The following is an 18,905-nucleotide window of genomic DNA, read 5'->3' as shown; positions in this document are numbered from 1 at the left end:
CTGACTGGCACCTCTAAATCTCACAATTAACGCAGTACATCTTGTTTAGGTGTTTTGTGTGAGGTTTCCAGGAAAAGCAGGGAGAAGTTACTCGTCCCAGCCCGATAGAACCACAAAGCGCTGTTTTGACAATTTATAATTGTTGTATATTAAGCACATGCGTTTTCACGTGTATATTAGTGAGCTCTAAAGGTGCTGGTAGGACGTTAATGTTTCAAATGGCTCGGCTAACTGTTGACCCCGTTTACAGTCTCTATGCTAAGCTAAGCTAACCGACTGTTTGGCTCTATCTTCATATTCGGCATGCAGACATGAGAGTAGTGTCGCTCATCTCATCTAACGTCCAGAAAGAAAGTGAATAGGTCAATTTCCCAAAATGTCAAGACTATTCCTTTTTAAATTACTAGTTTACTAAAGGTAACAGTCAAACATCCCCAGCTACAATATAGGTGACGCAAACTTTTTCCTACGTGATTTGTAGGAAGTGTTCCTCATTGAGTGGCTAAAGTGCTTTAGTAGTTGTTGTTGTTGTAGTAGTAACAGACTGGCTGATTTACTGCTCTTGAATCTTGCCAAAGTGTGTGTGTGTGTGTGTCTGTGCGTGTATGAACATAGAGTTGTGCTCAGAGCAGGCCTAGTGAAGTATTAAAAGAGGACGCAGGATCTGTTTGGCTGCTGCTGCTGCTGCTTGCATGTTCACTCAGATACATGGCCGTCTATCTGCTGGCCAGTTCAGTCAGACAGCGGAGAACGAGCCGACTCGTCACTACACTGATCCTAATGAGGGAGCTCATCAGTAAAGCTGGCTTTTATTTTTCGCTCTGCTACACAACGGCACGACAAAAAAGGCTTTGTTCTGCTATGGATTGCTAGTTGGAAACCTTTTTAATGTTAAATGGAAAGATGATTAGTCAGCAGGAATCCTCTGTCTGTATTAAAAGAGACCAGCACACACAATGTTATTTTCCTAACTTGATTTAATAAGAAATGCCACCATCTTTCTGGCCCTACCGGCAAACAGAAGCTATTTCTTTTATGTAAAAATGGAGACAAATTGCCAGCACAACATCAAATGTCAACCAGATGTGATGCTCACTGTACGTACCTTGAATGACAGTCTCTCTTAATAAAACCGCTCTTATCTCCCACAGCCAAGAAGAAGAATTGTCTTCATCCTCCAGTGAAGAAGAGGAGAGCGACCAGCGGCAGAATGAGGATCTGTTCGGCAAAGTGGTCTGTGTGGAGGGGGTCGCCGCCGGGGAAAAGAAGAAGACCACGTGGTATCCTGCTTTGGTGAGCTCATAGTCTCCCTTCATCCACGGCACTCTGCTCCATCGCTGTGAAGAAACAGGAACCAGTGCGGCTGGTCTTCCAGTACACTCGCAGCATTGTGCCATTTCATTTCAACGCTCGGTTATATAACCTCAGCAGGATTATGTTCTTGCGTAACACCACTCATCAAATATTGGAAAAGTGCACGATGCTGTGGTTAAATAGCTCATTTCTTTTAAATGAGACTAACGTTTAGCAGAAGCTGCCTTCCTTCCGTAGTTTGAAGAATTTCAGAAAACAAAACAGTTCAGCTCCTATTTTGGAAGGGAAAAAAAGAAAAGTTATGGCTTGTTCTCCCTGGTGTGTGCAACAATGCAGCACAAACACCGGTGTGATGTTTATAAGTCCTTTCCAATCCATTTGTTTCCACCCACCCATAACTCCCAGCCAACGTTAGCACACAGTGAAATGGTGACAGGCGTTGTTTGTTTTTGTAAGTGTTGCAAGTAGAACTGGGAGAATGGGAGAGGGTGGAGGAAATCTGTCCCTTTAACTGTGTAGTCAGCAGGGCCCGCCTCCAGGGTTTGTTGTTCTTGGCTTGCAGTTGACTGAGCTCAATGCTGCCTCCCAGTGACAGCCAGGAGAAGTGCGTCACAGGGTAGCCCATCACTGTTTACACTGGGAATGTACGGCAGAGGGGTGGAGCAGTACATCGGTAGATGTTTCATGCAACAGATGATGCATGGATGTGACGAACAATGTGCTCCTCTTAGGCACCGGGAAATAAGTACCAAAAAAACGTGTGAGCTGGACGCTTTCATCTGCATGTCTGCAGTGCAGCACTTGTGTCACAGAGAGAAATGACTGAGCTAACGGCACAGTGTCGAAGGGAAAGCATCCACCCTGCAGGCGCGTGTATGTGTTGTACATATGGAGAGACGGGAGCAAGCAGACGGCCTCCTGATGCAAATCAAATCTCCATAACGGCAGCGCATGCTGCGAGTGGGCGCGCACACCTTTACACATCGCTCCTCGTCCCACGCGCTTATTTTGTCTCTCGTAGACAACATTTCCTGTAATCCATCAGCGTGGCCTTTTCCTGAAATTACTTTAGTCATTAACTCAAACTCTGACACCTCCCCCTCCCTTCCTCCGCTTTACTGTCTCACACACACACAAACACACACACACACACACACACACACAACCACCTCTACTGACCTCTTGACTGTCTCTTGTTTCTGTGCAACAAGGTCATCTCCCCAGACTGCCATGACGACGTGACTGTGAAGAAGGACAACATCTTCGTCCGATCGTTCAAGGATGGAAAATTGTGAGTCATCACTCGTGTGCTTAACACCACACCTTGTGGGAATTCGACCTGCAGCAGCGATTATCAGTCATCAGACATTTTTTCACTATCATTTAATCCATCAATTAGGTTTAGAAGTAATTATTTAATCAACAAAAAGTAATTGGCATTGCACAAAGTTTCTTCCGGGTCATTATCATTGCTTACTGATTAATGACAAAAAACTAAGGGGTATTCAGTTCATGTTAAACCAAGCCTTATTTGGGGAAGTAAATGATTGCCATTTTCTCTGGATACATTTTCACTCTTGATGTATTTTCTGTAAGTCAGTTAATCAACTAATCGTCTAGTACAACTGCAGACATCCTCATCAGGGGATGAAAGGGTTTTAATTGAATATATGAGCAGTGAACCTTTGCAGAAAAAGAAGCCCTGAATTGTAAGACTTGGCTGCACAACATAAGTATATTTGCAAATATTTCTGATAATTTTGTGAGACTTAAAAAAAATCTTTTTCATGCCTTTTCTTTTGTTTATTCGATGCAATGTGCGTTGAACTTTCCTCTCAAATCTCTGCGTTGTCCCATTTAATCAAAGGGAGCCGTGCCAGATGACATTTCTTCGCCGTGAGCAGCTAATTGCGCATGTTCATATGACACGTTTACTGTGTGGCTTCAGAAGAATATAACCTCCCAGCAAGAGTTGAGATACTTGTGCCTTCCCTGCCGGTGCTTGCCTGGCTGTGTTGTTTGTATTTGTCCTGAGGCTGTAAGTTACTGGTGAGCTAATGTAGTGTAGCTTCCCTGCAGCCTGCCCTCGGCGGGGAACCACACAGCCAGATTGTTTTGTCTGTGGCAATCAGAAGAAGTCGTCCTGTCAGGAGTCAGCACTCTGCTGGTAGTATGAACCTGCAGTCTCTCTCTGTGTGTGTGTGTGTGTGTGTGTGTGTGTGTGTGTGTGTGTGTGTGTGTGTGTGTGTGTGTGTGTGTGTGTGAAACACAGCCCACACTCGATAAATGAATCTGGTCTCTGCTCGCTGTTCCAAAGTCTACTTTTCTGTCTGGTTGAATTCATTGGTGACGGAGCAGCCTTGAGCCCGCATTCCTTAATGGATTCCCGGCGTAACTCATCAGCGCGATCCTTAATCTGCGGCAACATTTTCAGCAAATATAGTGTGAAGAGTCCCTCTTATCGTTCATATGTTGGCTAATAGTCGGGTAGAGAGTGGAGCGGATGAGAGATTAGATAAGAGATGATAAATCAGAGGGGACCTGGAAGTCATACACTTGTGAGGTATTTCCTCTCTGAACACGGCACCCTGTGATGGCTTTTGTTGCAAATAGCTTCGAAAACTGAATCAACACAGTGTATCCGCGGGTACACGCAACAAATAGTAATGTAAGAAGTCAGAAAATCTATACCATCCTTAACGAGGTTTTCAGGTTTGTTTCCCTCCAATTTGTTTTGCCTATGTGTGGATGGAATAGCAAAGATGAGAAGTGCATATCATCAGTCGAATCCTGTCTTTAGGATTTTACGAGAACAAAATTGTTTTTCATTGCTGAGATTCTGCAATATGATGGAAAAGTGTCCGACGCATCGACACCAGATTCAGAGCGTTCCCTCTTCTCAGTACTGCTGCGGTTGTTTCACCGTTTCTTGATCGCTCCACTTGTCTTTGTTTGTTATGGTGCATTTCACCATTCATGGTCTGCCTCTTTTCATCTATTATTAGGGAGTTATTCTAACCTGTGTGATTTTGTTTTTATGAAGAGGGGTCACATCCATAAGCCATGTGACCTTTCCCCGCACGGCGCCAAGGGTCAGCGTGCTCGAACCCTCTGGAGGCTCGTGATAACCATGCCTTTAAAAACAATGTCTCTCAAACTTTTTTTTTTAGGGAATGCAAGGTCACATCCAAAGGGGAGACGGGAGTTTTTCAGGAAGTGACTATTCTTATCTAGTCAGATCTTGTTACCATAGTAACAATGGAGACCGAAGCCATTTCTGTTTTTGTTTTTCTCGTCTGACTGGCTCGCAAACCCGTCTGCGAGATTGCCGTACACAGAAAACAGTTTGATCACTGCGAGTAGGTTTTTAACTAAAACCTTTTTACGGTGAGCCAAAAGTAGTACATATACTATAAAATATGCTATATTCTAAAATATCTTACTCCTGTAATATTTTTTAAAATTATCTAAATTCCTGATTTGGCAACTGTTCTACAAATATTTCAAGAAGAAACTGGGCTAGGGGTGTAAATTGTAAATATTGTAGTCCATAGCATGTGGAACCTAAAATTAATTCAGTAATTAGCTTGCTTCACATTAACCCTGTTAATCAGTGATGTGGAGCAGTTTCAGTGTATTGATATGTCTTGAATCATAATTACGTCATCTAAATTGATTATAACCCGCAAAATAAAAAAAATTGTCAGTGCAATAATATATTTTTTTATTTCATTTTGCTCCTAATTAGTTCCTAATTGTATGAGGAAATTACTCAAGGCTTTTCCATTGTCAAGCAGTTCATTCACACATGGGTATCCAAAAAAATAGGCTTTACCATGTGGTTATTCCATGCAGACTATATCGGGATACGTACCTTTTATCTAAATGACATATATTGCGGTAGAAGATTCTGGCCATATCGGCCAGCCCTAGTTTCAGTTTAAATGACATAAGAACACCAGATTTTGTGTAAACGAATAACTAAAGGGTTACACGTGGCCTTTATTTTTAGCTATAGCGATGGAAACGCTGGTCGGTCACCACTTTGGTCCGGCCTGAAATCCCTGAACAATGTGAATTGTCATAATATTTTGTCCAGACATTCGTGGTCCCCAGAGAATGAATGTTACTGACTTTGGTGACTAGTTGATTACAAAATGCTAGCATGCTAACACGCTATACTACGACGGTGAACATGGTCAACGTTTTGCCTGCTCAACACCAGCTCTGTAGCGAGCCTGTCGGTGTGCTGATGTTAGCGTTTGGCTTAAAGCAGCGCTGTGTTTGAGTACAGCCTCACAGAGCTGCTAGAATGGCTGGAGACTCTTAGTCTTGTTTTCCTTTTTGATATTCTCAATGAAAATGATCTCTGTATACAAACAAGTCCGTGGGTGAACCAGTGCTAACTATAACTAGCTAACTAAACAAACTATAAAGGAAATATCATTAAACCACTGTCTGTTTTCTATGAGCTCTTTCAGCTGCAGCATACTTGCTTTTTCAATTTATTTATTTAATTCTCTCCATGACAAATGTAGTCATTGGATCAGCCCAGCTGCCTACAGATACCACAGCAAATCGTCTCTCTGGCACGCTCAGCAAGCCTCTGACTGCTTTCAGCTTACAAGCTCCACTGATCCATATATCTGCCAAATCACCAACACTTTGCCCAGCAGCTGGAGGGATGTTGTGAGAAAGTAGGCTGTAAATTAATGCAGTCACGTCTGCTCAGATTTCGACATATTTGTCGTTGCAATAAGATGGAAAATCTCCCCCTGCCAGTGGTTTAGCTAACAAGACCTTGAGGTTGTTTTTACATATTAGTTCCATGAAAACGAACATTTGCTTAGGTTTTGCTCGGCCTACGACTTACTTAATATGGCTGAACCTTGATATTGTCACACTTGTTGCTGTACACACACTCTGCACACACACATTAATCAAGAGTTGCTGTGTTTCACAGTTACACGGTGCTGCGGAAGGACGTCCGCGAGATGAACAGTGACTGTCCTCCAAAAGCCGACGCGGGGCTCAAACCAGGTGAGTTGAAACTAAAGCTTTTAAGAGGTGAATCTCAAGGAACTGGCACACAGCATGTAACACGTCCTTGACATCTGTGGGCTGGCCTGTATGTTGACACATTTGGCAGAAGGCGCTCAAAGAGTGAGCTGCAGCGAGAGACAGACGGCGGCAAGAGAGGTTTAGTTTTTTTGTTCCGGGGAATGCAGCGGCTGAGAGCTCCTGTCACTGTCGAGTCTATTTTTATTTGAAGTCCTCACCAGGCTTTTTATATCGTGCCCTCGATTTTCTGCTGCAGAGCTCTCACTCGTTCATAATTACAGTTAAGAAACAGCTTTGTATGATCCCAGTCTTGGTATTCACAGGTGGTTGACTCACAACTGTGATATTCTCCGCATTACAAATGCATATTACAAGCGTGCCGAGGTGGTTAGATGCTACTTATACCCACCTGTGACATTGTGGCTGAAAGCCTCTGCGTCACTGTGAATACGCCTGACAGATTTTCAGTCTGCTTCTTTCTTTTTTTCTTCCTATGGCTGCTTGTTGTCATGTCAAATTCTATTTTTATACCGTTTTGTGTACGGGTCTATGACAAGATGGTAATATCAGTTATATAAAGTTTTTTTTTGCAAAGTAGTTTTTGTTAATCAAAATCTATTGTTAGTATTTTGTCCTAGGGTGCTTTGGTTTCATTTAGTATAATACACAGTTTGATTGCCTCAGTACTAGAATATTCTGTACTGAATAACACAGAAAAGCTTAATTCATGGCGTTGACATTCAAATTCAAGATCAACATTTGAATGGCGTGCAGTTTTTTGCATGTCTATTCATTCTGTTTAAATGTGGCATTTCTGCACAGTCGTAGATAAAGATCAGGCTCAAATAATATTATTCGTATTATACTTTTTGTACAGCCACATTCCAGTGGTGGCTGCGTTGGATTGTTTCTGACTCGTGTCATCCAAACATTCCCAATAACCCAAGAGCGTTGACAAGTCCAAAAGTCAGATGTAATCCTATCCAAAATTCACAACATGCTTTTTATCCAACAAAATATTCAGCTTCAAGCCATATTTTTTAAACAATATTTTCACTGCAGTCAAAAAAAACGTTTGCTGTACACTAAGGGAGTCTGAGGAGTTATATGCATGACAAAAAGGTGATTTAATAAAAAAGAAATTAGACCTACTCGTTTAGTCTGATGAATCACTTTAATCAATTAGTAATGCATATATGCAGACACTCGTAGACACTCGTATACATGCACACCCAGCATCCTCATACGCTCCAAACACCAAGTGACGGATGTTATGAGGTTTAAGTCAAAGAAGGATTGTTTATTTACCTTGTTTCTTTTGATTCATGATATTCTTTCCATTTGAAGAATCACGTTTAGTTCATCTACAAGATTTAAAGAGCAATCTAATTGAAACATTTGTTCATTTCTCATCTCTGTTCGTTGAGTTTGCGTTTTGCAAGCAGCAGAGAATTCTAGGCAGCGCTCATTGGGTGTGGTCATAATTGAGTAAATGTAATATTTCTTTGTGTGTTTGACAGCTCTGGATGCAGCCTTGGAGTTCCTGCAGCAGTTTGTCGTGCCGAGCAACTGGAAGACAGAAGTGAAAGAAGAAAGTTCAAGCAGCGAGGATGAGGATGAAGAGGATGAGGAAGGGCAGGAAGAAGATGCCAGTGGCGGAGAGGAGGAGGTAAAAGGGGAACCCTGCACATTCTCTTATCCTCAACCTCAAGTAAAACAAAAAAACACTCAAACCTACTTGTTTCCTGTCTGCAGGAGGAAGTGGAGCCGTTCCCAGAGGAGCGGGATAACTTTCTGCAGCAGCTCTACAAGTTCATGGAAGACAGAGGTGAATCCAGAGTGCAGATACAATATAGATGCTGTTTTAAGGGTTTCTTCAAAACAAACATTTTATTTTTAACATTCAAGGAGCAGTTTTAGACTCAAGGACTTCTTGTCAAACAGTCTTCCCACTTTAAGTTCAAGGGAGAGCTCAAATTTAGCTGAACAAAATAATAACAAACACAATTTTTCAGCTTATAAGGTATGATGTGCTGTTATTAAAGCATATAAATAAAGTGTTCATTAAACAACTCAAAAGTATATCAAATAGTTAAAATGAGTGGGCACATTCTTCCTGCACCATGGATACTTTTACTATGGTACATTGTGCTAATAAAGCTTTTACTCATGGGTCTTTTTTAATGCAGGACCTGTACTTATCAAGGGAGTATTGCTACTTCTTTTTTTAAGTAAAGGATCTGAATACCTCCTCTAACACTGCACATTCCAGGTAGCTTTACAAATGCAATGTGATGCAGACTTGGGTTACCAAGCTGTTTCCAGGAGATTTCTTTACTTAAACTATATTTTTTTGTCTACCATATAACCGTGACGCGTTTCTCCTTCTCAGGAACGCCCATCAACAAACGGCCTGTTTTGGGCTACAGGAACCTGAACCTGTTCAAGCTCTACAGGCTGGTGCACAAACTGGGAGGCTTTGAAAAGGTGAGTGCCACCGTGACGGCTCACAATGTAGCAGGACTTTGGTCTCACTTGTCTCGCTTGATGTTGACTGACTCTGGATCTGTCTTCCCTTCTTGTCCGTGTTTGAGCAGATTGAAAGCGGCTCCGTTTGGAAGCAAGTCTATCAGGACCTGGGAATCCCGGTGCTCAACTCAGCCGCTGGCTACAATGTCAAATGTGCTTACCGCAAGTACGTACAGGCACTGCCTCTACAGCTGCTCAAAGCTTCTACCTCTGCTGGGCAGATGCAGCTTTTGTTTCTTTAGTTTTTTGTTTTTTTTACCAAGACTGACAAGCAATTTGTAGTCTGTTTTATTTATTTAATGTTCATCTGGATGTCTTTTGTACTACTTACACAGCCTCCTTTTCTTTTTTCCTAAGTCCCTCAAGAGTAAATTCAACTTTTATATTTTGCAAGATTACGTTTCAGTAGTGCCATCAGTGATGTACGATCTTTGAGAGGAGCAGAGAAATGAGTCTTTTCAGGATATGTTGATGAGCAATGTTTTGTCCCCCAGGTACCTCAATGGATTTGAGGAATACTGCACCTCCACAGCCATCACCTTCAGGATGGACCTCCCTTTGAAGCAGGCTCCCAAGGGGGAGGTGAAGTCTGAGGCCGAGGCCGGGGGAGCACCTGTTCCCTCCTCCAGCTCGGAGGAGCAGAAAGCCCAGGTGGATGGGGAACCTTGTAGCACACAGTCTATCGTCTGCAAGGTGCATTTTCCTTAATGCTATCTGATTCAACTCTTTGTTGTTAGATTAATTACCTTCAGGCCTCCCCTGTTGATTTATAATGGAATCATCCCTCTCTCAAAGGACGAGAAGACTGATTCGGTCCGAAACAAAACAGAGCCTGAACCATCAATAACTGAGGGGAAGGACAGCGAGAACGACGAGGACGACGACGAGCCCGAGGAAGACGGCCCCCTCAAGGGAGACGCAGACGAGGGCTCGTCCACGGCTCGCCTTGGAGCGGAGAGCGTGAAGGAGGAGCAGGACGAGGAGCAGGAGAGCAAAGACAACTCTGGGTAGGTGGTCTGAAAGGATGGTCCCTCCACCAGGGTGGTAAAGATATCCTCATGGCACAAACACAAGCTCCGTGCAGGGCTCCTGCATGGTGAAAGTGTGTTAACATTCAATCGGACCTTAAATACCTAAACGTTTCACCAGACTAAAGGACCTGAGGCATTCACTTTCCTTGGTGGCAGCAGAAATCTAAAAGACCATTAGCAGAGGAGGAGCAGTGACCCTTCTGACCTTAATGACACTAATACCCAGTATACCCACAATCCACCTCTACCTGCTAACCAGAGAGAGGGAAGCTCTCTCCTCTCTCTCTCTCTCTCTCTCTCTCTCTTTCTCTCTCTCTCTGTCTCTCTCTCTCTCTCTCTCTCTCTCTAGCTAAGCTCTTACCCACTGCCCTCTGTGCTATTATTATTTCTCGTGGCTTAGTCGGCATCAGCTGGCAGAGACATCTTAGAGCACCAAAGCCGGACTGCTATGTTTCACCTGGCATGTCATGCTGTGCTCTCTCTCTCTCTCTCTCTCTCTCTCTCTCTCTCTCTCTCTCACTCTCTCATTCTCTCTCTCTCATTCTCTCTCTCCTTGGCTGCTGGCTGGGATTGTTTTTGACGGCAGCCAGCCTCTCAGTGCACACAACATGGCTGTGCTCTTCTTGATTTCTACCCTTCTCTCTCTCTCTCTCTCTGTCTTTTCTCTTATTTTTTTGGCTTTTCGATGTTCAGCTTTATTATATGTTCCATGTGTGTGAGTGTTGTCACTGATGCATTAGCACATTAGATGCAATATAGTGCTTTCAGAGGCAGTGACCTTTTTAGAGGAAAAAGGGAACTCCAGCATTGAACAATTTAAAATAGTTCTGGGAAGTTGTGTGGTTTGGTCTCCGTTAGCTGTTGCTTCCTACCCAGAGCATCTAGATCATACTCTCCTGTTTGTTCACCTTCCACCACCACCTTGTTTGGTCTACTGCGGACGGGCTAGAAACGACAGATTTTTGTGTGTCTGGTTGAAGGAATCGCACAACTTCTTATCACACACTGTTGCTCTGAGGATCCCCGTCTCTGGGGTGTGATCGTGCTAATTACCATCGCGAGTGGATTCTCTGACAATCCAGATGTTCCCCGATCCTTTAGCTTTGTCTAGTTTAGTGGTCCTTGCCCATTATTTGGTAGCATGAGGGTTTACAGACACACAGCAGCAGACAACCTGCAGGCCGATCTCATCTGTGCTGAGGATATCAGACCTGTTCAGTGTGTGGGTGGGTGGTGGGTGGGTGGGGGTCACATTTCCATTCCAGCAGCACCGACTGTGTGTAGCCAACGAGAGCTGGTTTACAATGAGCCTAAATGGTGGGGGCGAGGGCGGGGAGTGATTATATAGAAGGAAACTCAACAGTGATTGTTAAGTAACTGCTTAAGTACTATTTACCTTTTTTTCCTTGATGAAGCCTCATCAACTGCTCTGTTGAAAAGGGTGCTCCGGGCTTTCTGTGCTTATGTTAGACTGCATAATACTGCACATCGACTGAAGTTGCACTCTGCAGGTTTGAGGAAATTACAATTCCTGATGCAAGTGAGGCTTTTGGATAATATAATTTGTTTTGGGGCTGCAACTGAAAATGATTTTAATGTATTAATCTGCTGGCAGTTTTTTGATTAATCATTTGGTCTATAACTCATCAGAAAACTGCGAAGAATGCCCACCACAAGCTCCTCGAGTCCTAGGTGATGTCATAAAATGTCTTGATTGCAAACCCCCAAAATATTTAAATAATTCAAGAACAAGAAAGAAAAACAGGACATTTTTGCATTTAACAACGTGGAACCAACAAATGTTTGGCATTTTTTCTTGAAAAATCATTTTTCAAAATACTTGCTAATTATTTTCTGTGGCTTGACTAACTGATTATTCAACCAATTGTTGCAGCTCGTAATGTGTTGTATCTCGGTGTTTGATACCGTACCTGTGCTTGTTTGTGTTTCGTGACCACATTGATCACTGAGGGGTGGAACTGCTCTGCGGAATTGATTCGTGTGCAGCATGTTTTTTTGTTTTTTTTTAAATAATTTGGCATTTTTGACATCTAGCGTGTCCCCGGTCGGTAACAGCTTCTTCGGGCTGTCGCACTAGGACTCCTGCACAAAGAAGTGCATCTTCTTCATTGTGGTGTGTTGTGAATTAGCTGCCAGCAGAAGGCACATGCTCTGAGCAGTTAGGTATGAGAGGGATTGTGTGGAGTACTGTGTTGTTGCTGTTCTCTGTGGCAGCAAGCCAAATTGGATCTGGTAGCCGTGCTTCCTCTCAGCGCTGTAGTCTTGCTTTAAGTTGCTGCACTGCCTGCCAAGTTGTGCTTTGCTGTGCTAACCTGCCCCTGTGGCCCCTGCGCCTAAACCACTTACTGGCATTCCTGCACCGCCCTATACCCTCCAGCTTCGACATCTCCTGACTGTCTCCCACTAGCTCCTCCTTGTGGCTGCTTTGTTTCTTACAGCGCGTGTGTGTGTGCGTGTGTGTGTGCGTGCGTGTGTGTGTGTGTGTGTGTGTGTGTGTGTATGTGAGAGTGAGAATCCCAAGTATGTTGCTGTGTGTGGATATAGGGTTAGATAGCCTTACAGTAGTGTTATTTCCCATGCAAGATGATTGATTTTAGCCATGAAAGAATGTTTTATTTACTGTACACTCCCATGTACTGTTCTTTGACTGGTATACTTTAAATGAACAGTTGTTTATACTGCAGTTTGCTGTAGGTTACCCTGGACTACAGTTAAGGAAGGACAGAAATGGGAAGTTTATGTTTCTGTATAAGTGAGGGCCTAGTGTTGTAATGGGACAGGGAAGGCAAGGGTGGACCAAATTAATTACTCAACAGGCTTCCTAGCAGCAGGTAGAGTTGGGGCGGGTGACTGTGGGTGGGGTTCTGTGGTGCTCTTTGGGGCAGCCTAGGGCCAGGAAGTGCTGAACTGTTTTTCTTGCAGGGATGACAGCAGTCAGGAGGGGGAGGAAGGGGAGGAGTTTGAGTGTTACCCCCCGGGGATGAAGGTGCAGGTGAGGTATGGGCGAGGCCGCAATCTGAAGACGTACGAGGCCACTGTGAAAGAGGCAGACGTGGAGGGGGGAGAGGTGCTCTACCTGGTGCACTACTGTGGCTGGAACGTCAGGTAAGACAGGACCTGGGGAGAAATCACCTAACGTCTATATTCACCCTAAAAAAATATATTAAAAAAATACATCTCTTAACTTTTAATTCACCTCAAGGGATCACCGCTACATGGGTATCCCCTCAGTAATAACAGATACATCCCTTCTTCACAATTCTGCTTCACTTAATCCAGTCCCGTGGTCAGTACTCTGATTATGGAGAACACTGGGCCATCTAGTGGCAGGAACATAATTAAGTGTTGGGTTGATGTGGATCACTCCTCAGCTTCCCTCACTCATTTGACTGAATCCCCTGTCTGTCTGTCCCCCTCAGCTGTCTGTCTCTTAACTAAATCTACAGACAGGCTGAATTTGACTCTGGGCATAGCCAACCAGTGGTTTTTCGTTAAACAATTCACTGTAGATCCTACAAGATGATATGATTTTAATGTGAGTTACCCTTTGGATCTCTGAAAGGCCAACCAAAGTGCTGCTACACTCACCTCTACCTCTCTCCCCCCCCCCCTCCCCAGCGGGTCAGGGTTAATGCAGTGTTAAGTAGAGTGTTAGGGTACCATGACACAGAGGTTAACTAGTGCAACTAGCATTTCATTGTCTCAATGTTGTTGTGTGGTCCTCTAGCACTCTATAAAAGACAGTGGGATGTTCTCTGCATTGTGTCTGTCGTGTGCGATGTCGTGAAACTTTTCATTTTCCTCATACAACCCAAGTAGCAACCTTGGTACTGTTGGAACTTTGTTGAATATGATTTGTGTGGTGGTCGGTGTTAATATTGTTTCTTTCTTCATCGTAAAGGTTTGTCTTTTTCCACATAACACCATGGGTATTCTTCCTTTGCTGTTGAGGCTTATTGTGTCACAGCAACATGTTGGGGTCAGACAGTAGAGGTGTCTGTGTGGTGGGTGGTGTGAGAGGATGATTCTTCGCTCCTCTCAAAGATCTGAATGATGAACTTGTCTCTTGTCTTTGCACTTGATTTTAGATATGATGAATGGATCAAGGCAGAAAAGATTGTGCGCCCAGCCAATAAGAATGTACCAAAAATAAAGCACCGCAAAAAGATAAAGGTACGAGACTGGAGAGTGATCCCTTTTCAACTTAAGCCTGGTTTGATGTCATGAACAGAATCACTGACTGTGTTCCATCCTGACAGAACAAAGCTGAGAGGGATCGAGACAGGTTGGAGAGGCTCAATGACAGAGAAGGCCTCGGCCCTTCGCCCCACGCTAACCGCCTCCCACGCTCCAAGTGTGGCCTGAGTCAGGATGTCTTTTCCAAGATGGACGAGGGTGAGGACAAAGGGACTCAGCAGTCTCCAGTCAAGTCTATAGAAATTACTTCTATCCTCAATGGCCTGCAAGGTAGCAACACTCATTAGCCTGTAGTCCTCTTGCACACTTACTGCAGCTTAGGACTGTGTCACTCTGAAGTGGTTTAATTATGCTGTTGATATCCTACGGAAACTAACAGAAGTTCTTTCTTGTTTACCTCAGCTTCGGAGATGTCCACAGACGAAAGTGAGCACGATGATGATGAGGAGGAGGAGGAGGAGGGCGAGCACAACGAGGAAGATCGCCCCGGTTGCAGAGGCAGCCCGAGAAAGGCCCCACCAGAGCCCCCCCAAACACCAGAGTGCTTGGAGAGCGGGACCCCTCCGGAAGCATCCAAACCGTCTCCAGTCTCAGGAAAGAACCAGGAATCAGGAGTCGGTTCAGAGAGCGCGGACGTTGGGAAGCGCAGAAGCCAACCGGAGTTGGAGGGAGAGCAGAGCAACAGGAAGAGAAAATCTGACAGTGCAGCGGAGAGGACGCCGAAAGGTCAATCTAAAGGGAAGACCCGGAACACCAGGAGTGCCGACTGGTTGCCTGGAGCCTCCCCCAGGAAACTGGAGGAGAGAGCTTCTGGTCCCGGCGAGGAGAGGGGGGCTTCGTCTAGCAGCAGTTCAGATGATGAGGGTGCAGCGCTGGCAGAGTCCCAAGCTGAGGAAAGTGAGCGAAGCCGGCCAAAACCCAAAGGGTCGCCTTCCAAGAAGTACAATGGGATGAAGGAGAAGACCAAAGGTGGCAGACCAGCTGGGTTCTGGGAGATTCCCGAAAAGAGGGCCAAATTGTCTGGGAACGCAGAGGAAAGGCCAGCTGTCCGCTCTAAAGGCCAAAAGGACGTGTGGTCCAGCATCCAGGCCCAGTGGCCGAAACAGACTCTCAAAGAGTTGTTCTCTGACTCGGACACAGAGGCCGCCAATTCTCCTCCTCCACCTGTGCCCCCGTGTTTGGAGGAGCCGAGTATCGAACAGGATGCTGGACCCGAGGACGAAGCCTTGGAGGAGCAGATGGAGAACGACAAACTGCAGGAGTTTCCGAGCAGTGGCAGTAACTCTGTCCTCAACACACCACCAACAACGCCCGAGTCGCCCTCAGGGGGAGGCAGTGTTGTGGAAGACTCCGGTCCAGCGCAGCCTTCCTCCTCCCCGCCGCCGTCCGTAGCGCCCGCCTTGCCTTTAGAGGCGGTTTCTGACGCTCTTCCCTCAGGGCCCACGCAGGAGGAAGTGGCAGGCGGGCGCAGTGAGACGGACAGCAGCACAGTGGAGGTGGAGAGTCTGGGCGGGGAGCTGCAAGACCTCCCTCGGGATGAGGGGGCAAGTTCCCCCACGAAGGCGTTCGACGTCAGCCTCTCCTGCAACAGCAGCAGCAGCGGCAGTCTGGAGCTGAGCAGCAGCCAACAGGAGAGCGAGCAGAAGTCCAAAGGTACAAGTAATAACCCATTTGCTCTGGTCTTTCTTTCTTCTTTTTTCTTGACAGAATTCATTATTTTTCTCAAAGATTAAATACTAAATAAATCCACGCTGAGTCATTTCACAGTCCACTGACTTCCTCACTGTCTTCTTGCATTTTCTTTGAAGCCTCTGTGAGTCAGAAGCGGCAGAAGGAAGCACCGGCAAGTGGACCCTCAAAGAAACACAAGCCAAACCGCAAGAGCCTAGGTGTGCCTCCCAAAAAGAATAGGAAAACAGGTAAGAAGAGCTGTAGATGCAACGCCCTGCTTTCTTATTCCAAACGCCAGCATTACTTTTTATTAGCCGTAGAATTTTCTATTTAATATTTGCTTAAATTACAGGTTTCATTGGTAGATTTTGCCTGATCATTGTACCTTCTTTTTTTTTCCACCTCAGCGGTCTCTTCTCCTCCAGCCAACAGCAGTGACAGTGAAGACCAGTCTGTTGTTGAGGGCACTGCCAAATCAACTGCCTCAAAGATCAACCCACCAGAGGTGAAGGCTGCCACTTCGCCCAAGTGTCACATACGATCTCCCCCTTCGAGCCATAAGTACCACAAGCAGGCTGACGCCGACCACAGCCAGCACCGAGACAGCCATGGAAGATCGTCACGCGTGTACAAGTGGAGCTTCCAGATGTGTAAGTGTTGCACAATTAAGTTGTTTTTGGAAAGTAATTTGTTATGCTTGAGGCTATTTAATTGTTAACATCGACATGTTTAAAAAGTCACGTTTTTGTTTGTGATTTGGATGGTCTTGTTCTTTAATTTAGTAACTATTTTTCATTATATTTAATAAAGTAGAGTTTTATGTGTTTATGTCTGTGCTCTATTACCTCTGAAATCCTAAAATGCTTTATTTTCGCTCCACTTAGCTGACCTTGAAAAGATGAGCAGTCTGGAGAGAATTTCGTTTCTTCAGGAGAAGCTGCAGGACATCAGGAACCACTACCTCTCCCTCAAGTCCGAGGTGGCCTCCATCGACAGACGGCGAAAACGCATGAAGAAGAAGGAACGGGAAAGTGAGTCAACTCTTTGTGACCTCAGCATCACTGATTACCAGGCTTCTGTTCCACCAGCGGTCCTTAAATCCGTTCTTAAGTTTGTGTGTGAAGATCTGGTTACACCCTTAAACCATACGTGCCTCTAAAGCAGGGGTCTCTGGACCTTGGACCGAAAACCGATAGATAATTGAGAATTATGACTTTTTCATGGATCACTTCTATTTAACCGGCGTAGCTTTTCTAGCCTTTACGGCTCTCGTTCAGTGGTCCAGGAAACGCACCGACCAATCACACGCCTTGTAAATCCTCTCACGTGATCCTCCTCGGCCAATCACATGTGTGTATTCCGTTAAGCGCCGCCCTCTTCTCGAGTGCCATATTCACACACGGGAGCGACAGGAGAGACGCGATAGCTGGAAAAAAATCAGAGAAGTTATTTCACTTGCCGCTCCAAAAAGATAAACGTGGACTGCTTAACCAGAGCCTTGAACCAAGAATGGACAGACTGTTATGTTCATTAATCCCACAACCAGTTCAAGAGCAGTATGTCTGTCTCATGTTCAGCGACATTAAAAGCAGCGATGTAAAGCGCCACCACGAGACAAAGCGCAGATCTTTAGAGCAAACGGACCGACTAACATCCGAAATGAAGGCACAGAAGAATAAACAACCTAAGAGCCCAATATGATCAGAACCCTAAAGCATTAATTAATATGATCAGAACCCTAACACATTAATAAACTGACCAACAATGATGTGAACAGAGAGGAGAAATGAGCTGAAACAAGTGGTTTAATAACTACAGATAAAGTCCCTGCAGACACATTTCTCTTTGTAGCATAGAACCTTGAGGTCAGAGCATAGAACCTTGAGGTCAGAGCATAGAACCTTGAGGTCAGAGAATAGAACCCTGAGGTCAGAGAATAGAACCCTGAGGTCAGAGAATAGAACCTTGAGGTTAGAGCATAGAACAATGAGATCATAGAACCCTGAAGTCAGAGTGGTTTAATAAGTGGTTAATAACCATAGATAAAGTCTCTAACTCCACATCGCTTGACCCCCGAATAAACTGAATTTAAAGCTGCAGGACAATTCAGTTAAATTCATGTTGCTAAATTTTTCAAAAGCTTTCTGTTTTTATTTTTTTAATCCAGCATTTATTTTGCTTTGTTTATTACATATAGATGTTAATACAACTGTTGGCTACTTTAATACATATGGCACAACAACATATCGCGCAAATTGGACATTATTGTGATGTTCCGGACCTTTGCATGAGGAAATTATCTCGAACTGGACCTCGCTGAATTTTAGTTGAATTGCTCTGGTCTAAAGTGACAATAACCAAATCCTCTTCTTGTTTGTTCTGAAGGCACGGTGGCTGCTTCTTCTTCCTCCTCTTCGTCCTCGTCGCCGTCCTCCAGCTCACTGACTGCGGCAGTCATGCTGACGCTGGCTGACCCGCCGGTGTCATCCTCATCCTCCTCTTCTCAGAACTCTGGGGTATCAGTGGAGTGCAGGTGACAGGACGAACCAGCGAAAAGCCACCGCACTAAGCACTTAACCAGCACCCCGGGGTCACTGCCCCCATTCCCATCCAACAGGACGGACAAGTCAACCTACATACTGTAACTACTGGGGCCCAAAAACAAGACCAGAGACAAACAAACAAAAAACAAACAAGAAACAAGCACTATTTTCTATTGACAATTGTTTCCTTGGCAAGCTAATGGCACTTAAGTGCACTTTTATGAAGATTGTGTAGGGGGATAACATTTGTCCAAACAAAAATACAAAATTGTCTTTTACGCTCTCCTTAATTGAACATTTATAAGAATTGTTTTTGCAAGCAATAATTGTTTCCATTTGATAAAAGTTGTTATTGGTAAGGGATGATTTCCAGTGAAGACCCCTCTGTGCTCTGTCCTCGTAGCTCAACGCGGTACGGCCTGTGCTTGCCACATTGGCATCAAGAGCGTATGAAATGTAACTTTGCCTCGTTTCTCTGTCCACCCTCATTAAAAAGGCCTTCATGTGGTTGAACCTCAAGTGGTTGACGATGCTCCTC

At 44.7% G+C, this 18,905-nt stretch overlaps 1 protein-coding gene across 1 annotated transcript in view; it reads left to right on the top strand.

Annotated features, from left to right (window-relative positions):
* The window catches only part of arid4b (AT-rich interaction domain 4B), a gene marked incomplete at both ends in the record, with an annotated part of 36,190 nt that extends 17,829 nt beyond the window's left edge, over positions 1-18,361 (top strand). Inside the window, 17 exons of the mRNA XM_079229568.1 lie at positions 1,152-1,293; positions 2,526-2,605; positions 6,278-6,354; positions 7,896-8,044; positions 8,131-8,203; positions 8,768-8,862; positions 8,973-9,070; positions 9,399-9,597; positions 9,700-9,911; positions 12,879-13,061; positions 14,045-14,129; positions 14,216-14,423; positions 14,556-15,806; positions 15,962-16,072; positions 16,232-16,474; positions 16,709-16,855; positions 18,210-18,361. Of these exons, the coding sequence (XP_079085694.1) occupies positions 1,152-1,293; positions 2,526-2,605; positions 6,278-6,354; positions 7,896-8,044; positions 8,131-8,203; positions 8,768-8,862; positions 8,973-9,070; positions 9,399-9,597; positions 9,700-9,911; positions 12,879-13,061; positions 14,045-14,129; positions 14,216-14,423; positions 14,556-15,806; positions 15,962-16,072; positions 16,232-16,474; positions 16,709-16,855; positions 18,210-18,361 (3,505 nt within the window). The remainder of the gene's footprint in view (positions 1-1,151; positions 1,294-2,525; positions 2,606-6,277; positions 6,355-7,895; positions 8,045-8,130; positions 8,204-8,767; positions 8,863-8,972; positions 9,071-9,398; positions 9,598-9,699; positions 9,912-12,878; positions 13,062-14,044; positions 14,130-14,215; positions 14,424-14,555; positions 15,807-15,961; positions 16,073-16,231; positions 16,475-16,708; positions 16,856-18,209) is intronic.
* Positions 18,362-18,905: the final 544 nt, after the last annotated feature.

This window comes from Taurulus bubalis (assembly GCF_910589615.1).
Source record: "Taurulus bubalis genome assembly, chromosome: 14".
In the NCBI taxonomy this organism is placed as follows: domain Eukaryota; kingdom Metazoa; phylum Chordata; class Actinopteri; order Perciformes; family Cottidae; genus Taurulus; species Taurulus bubalis.
This window is presented reverse-complemented; position numbering and strand designations above follow the sequence as displayed.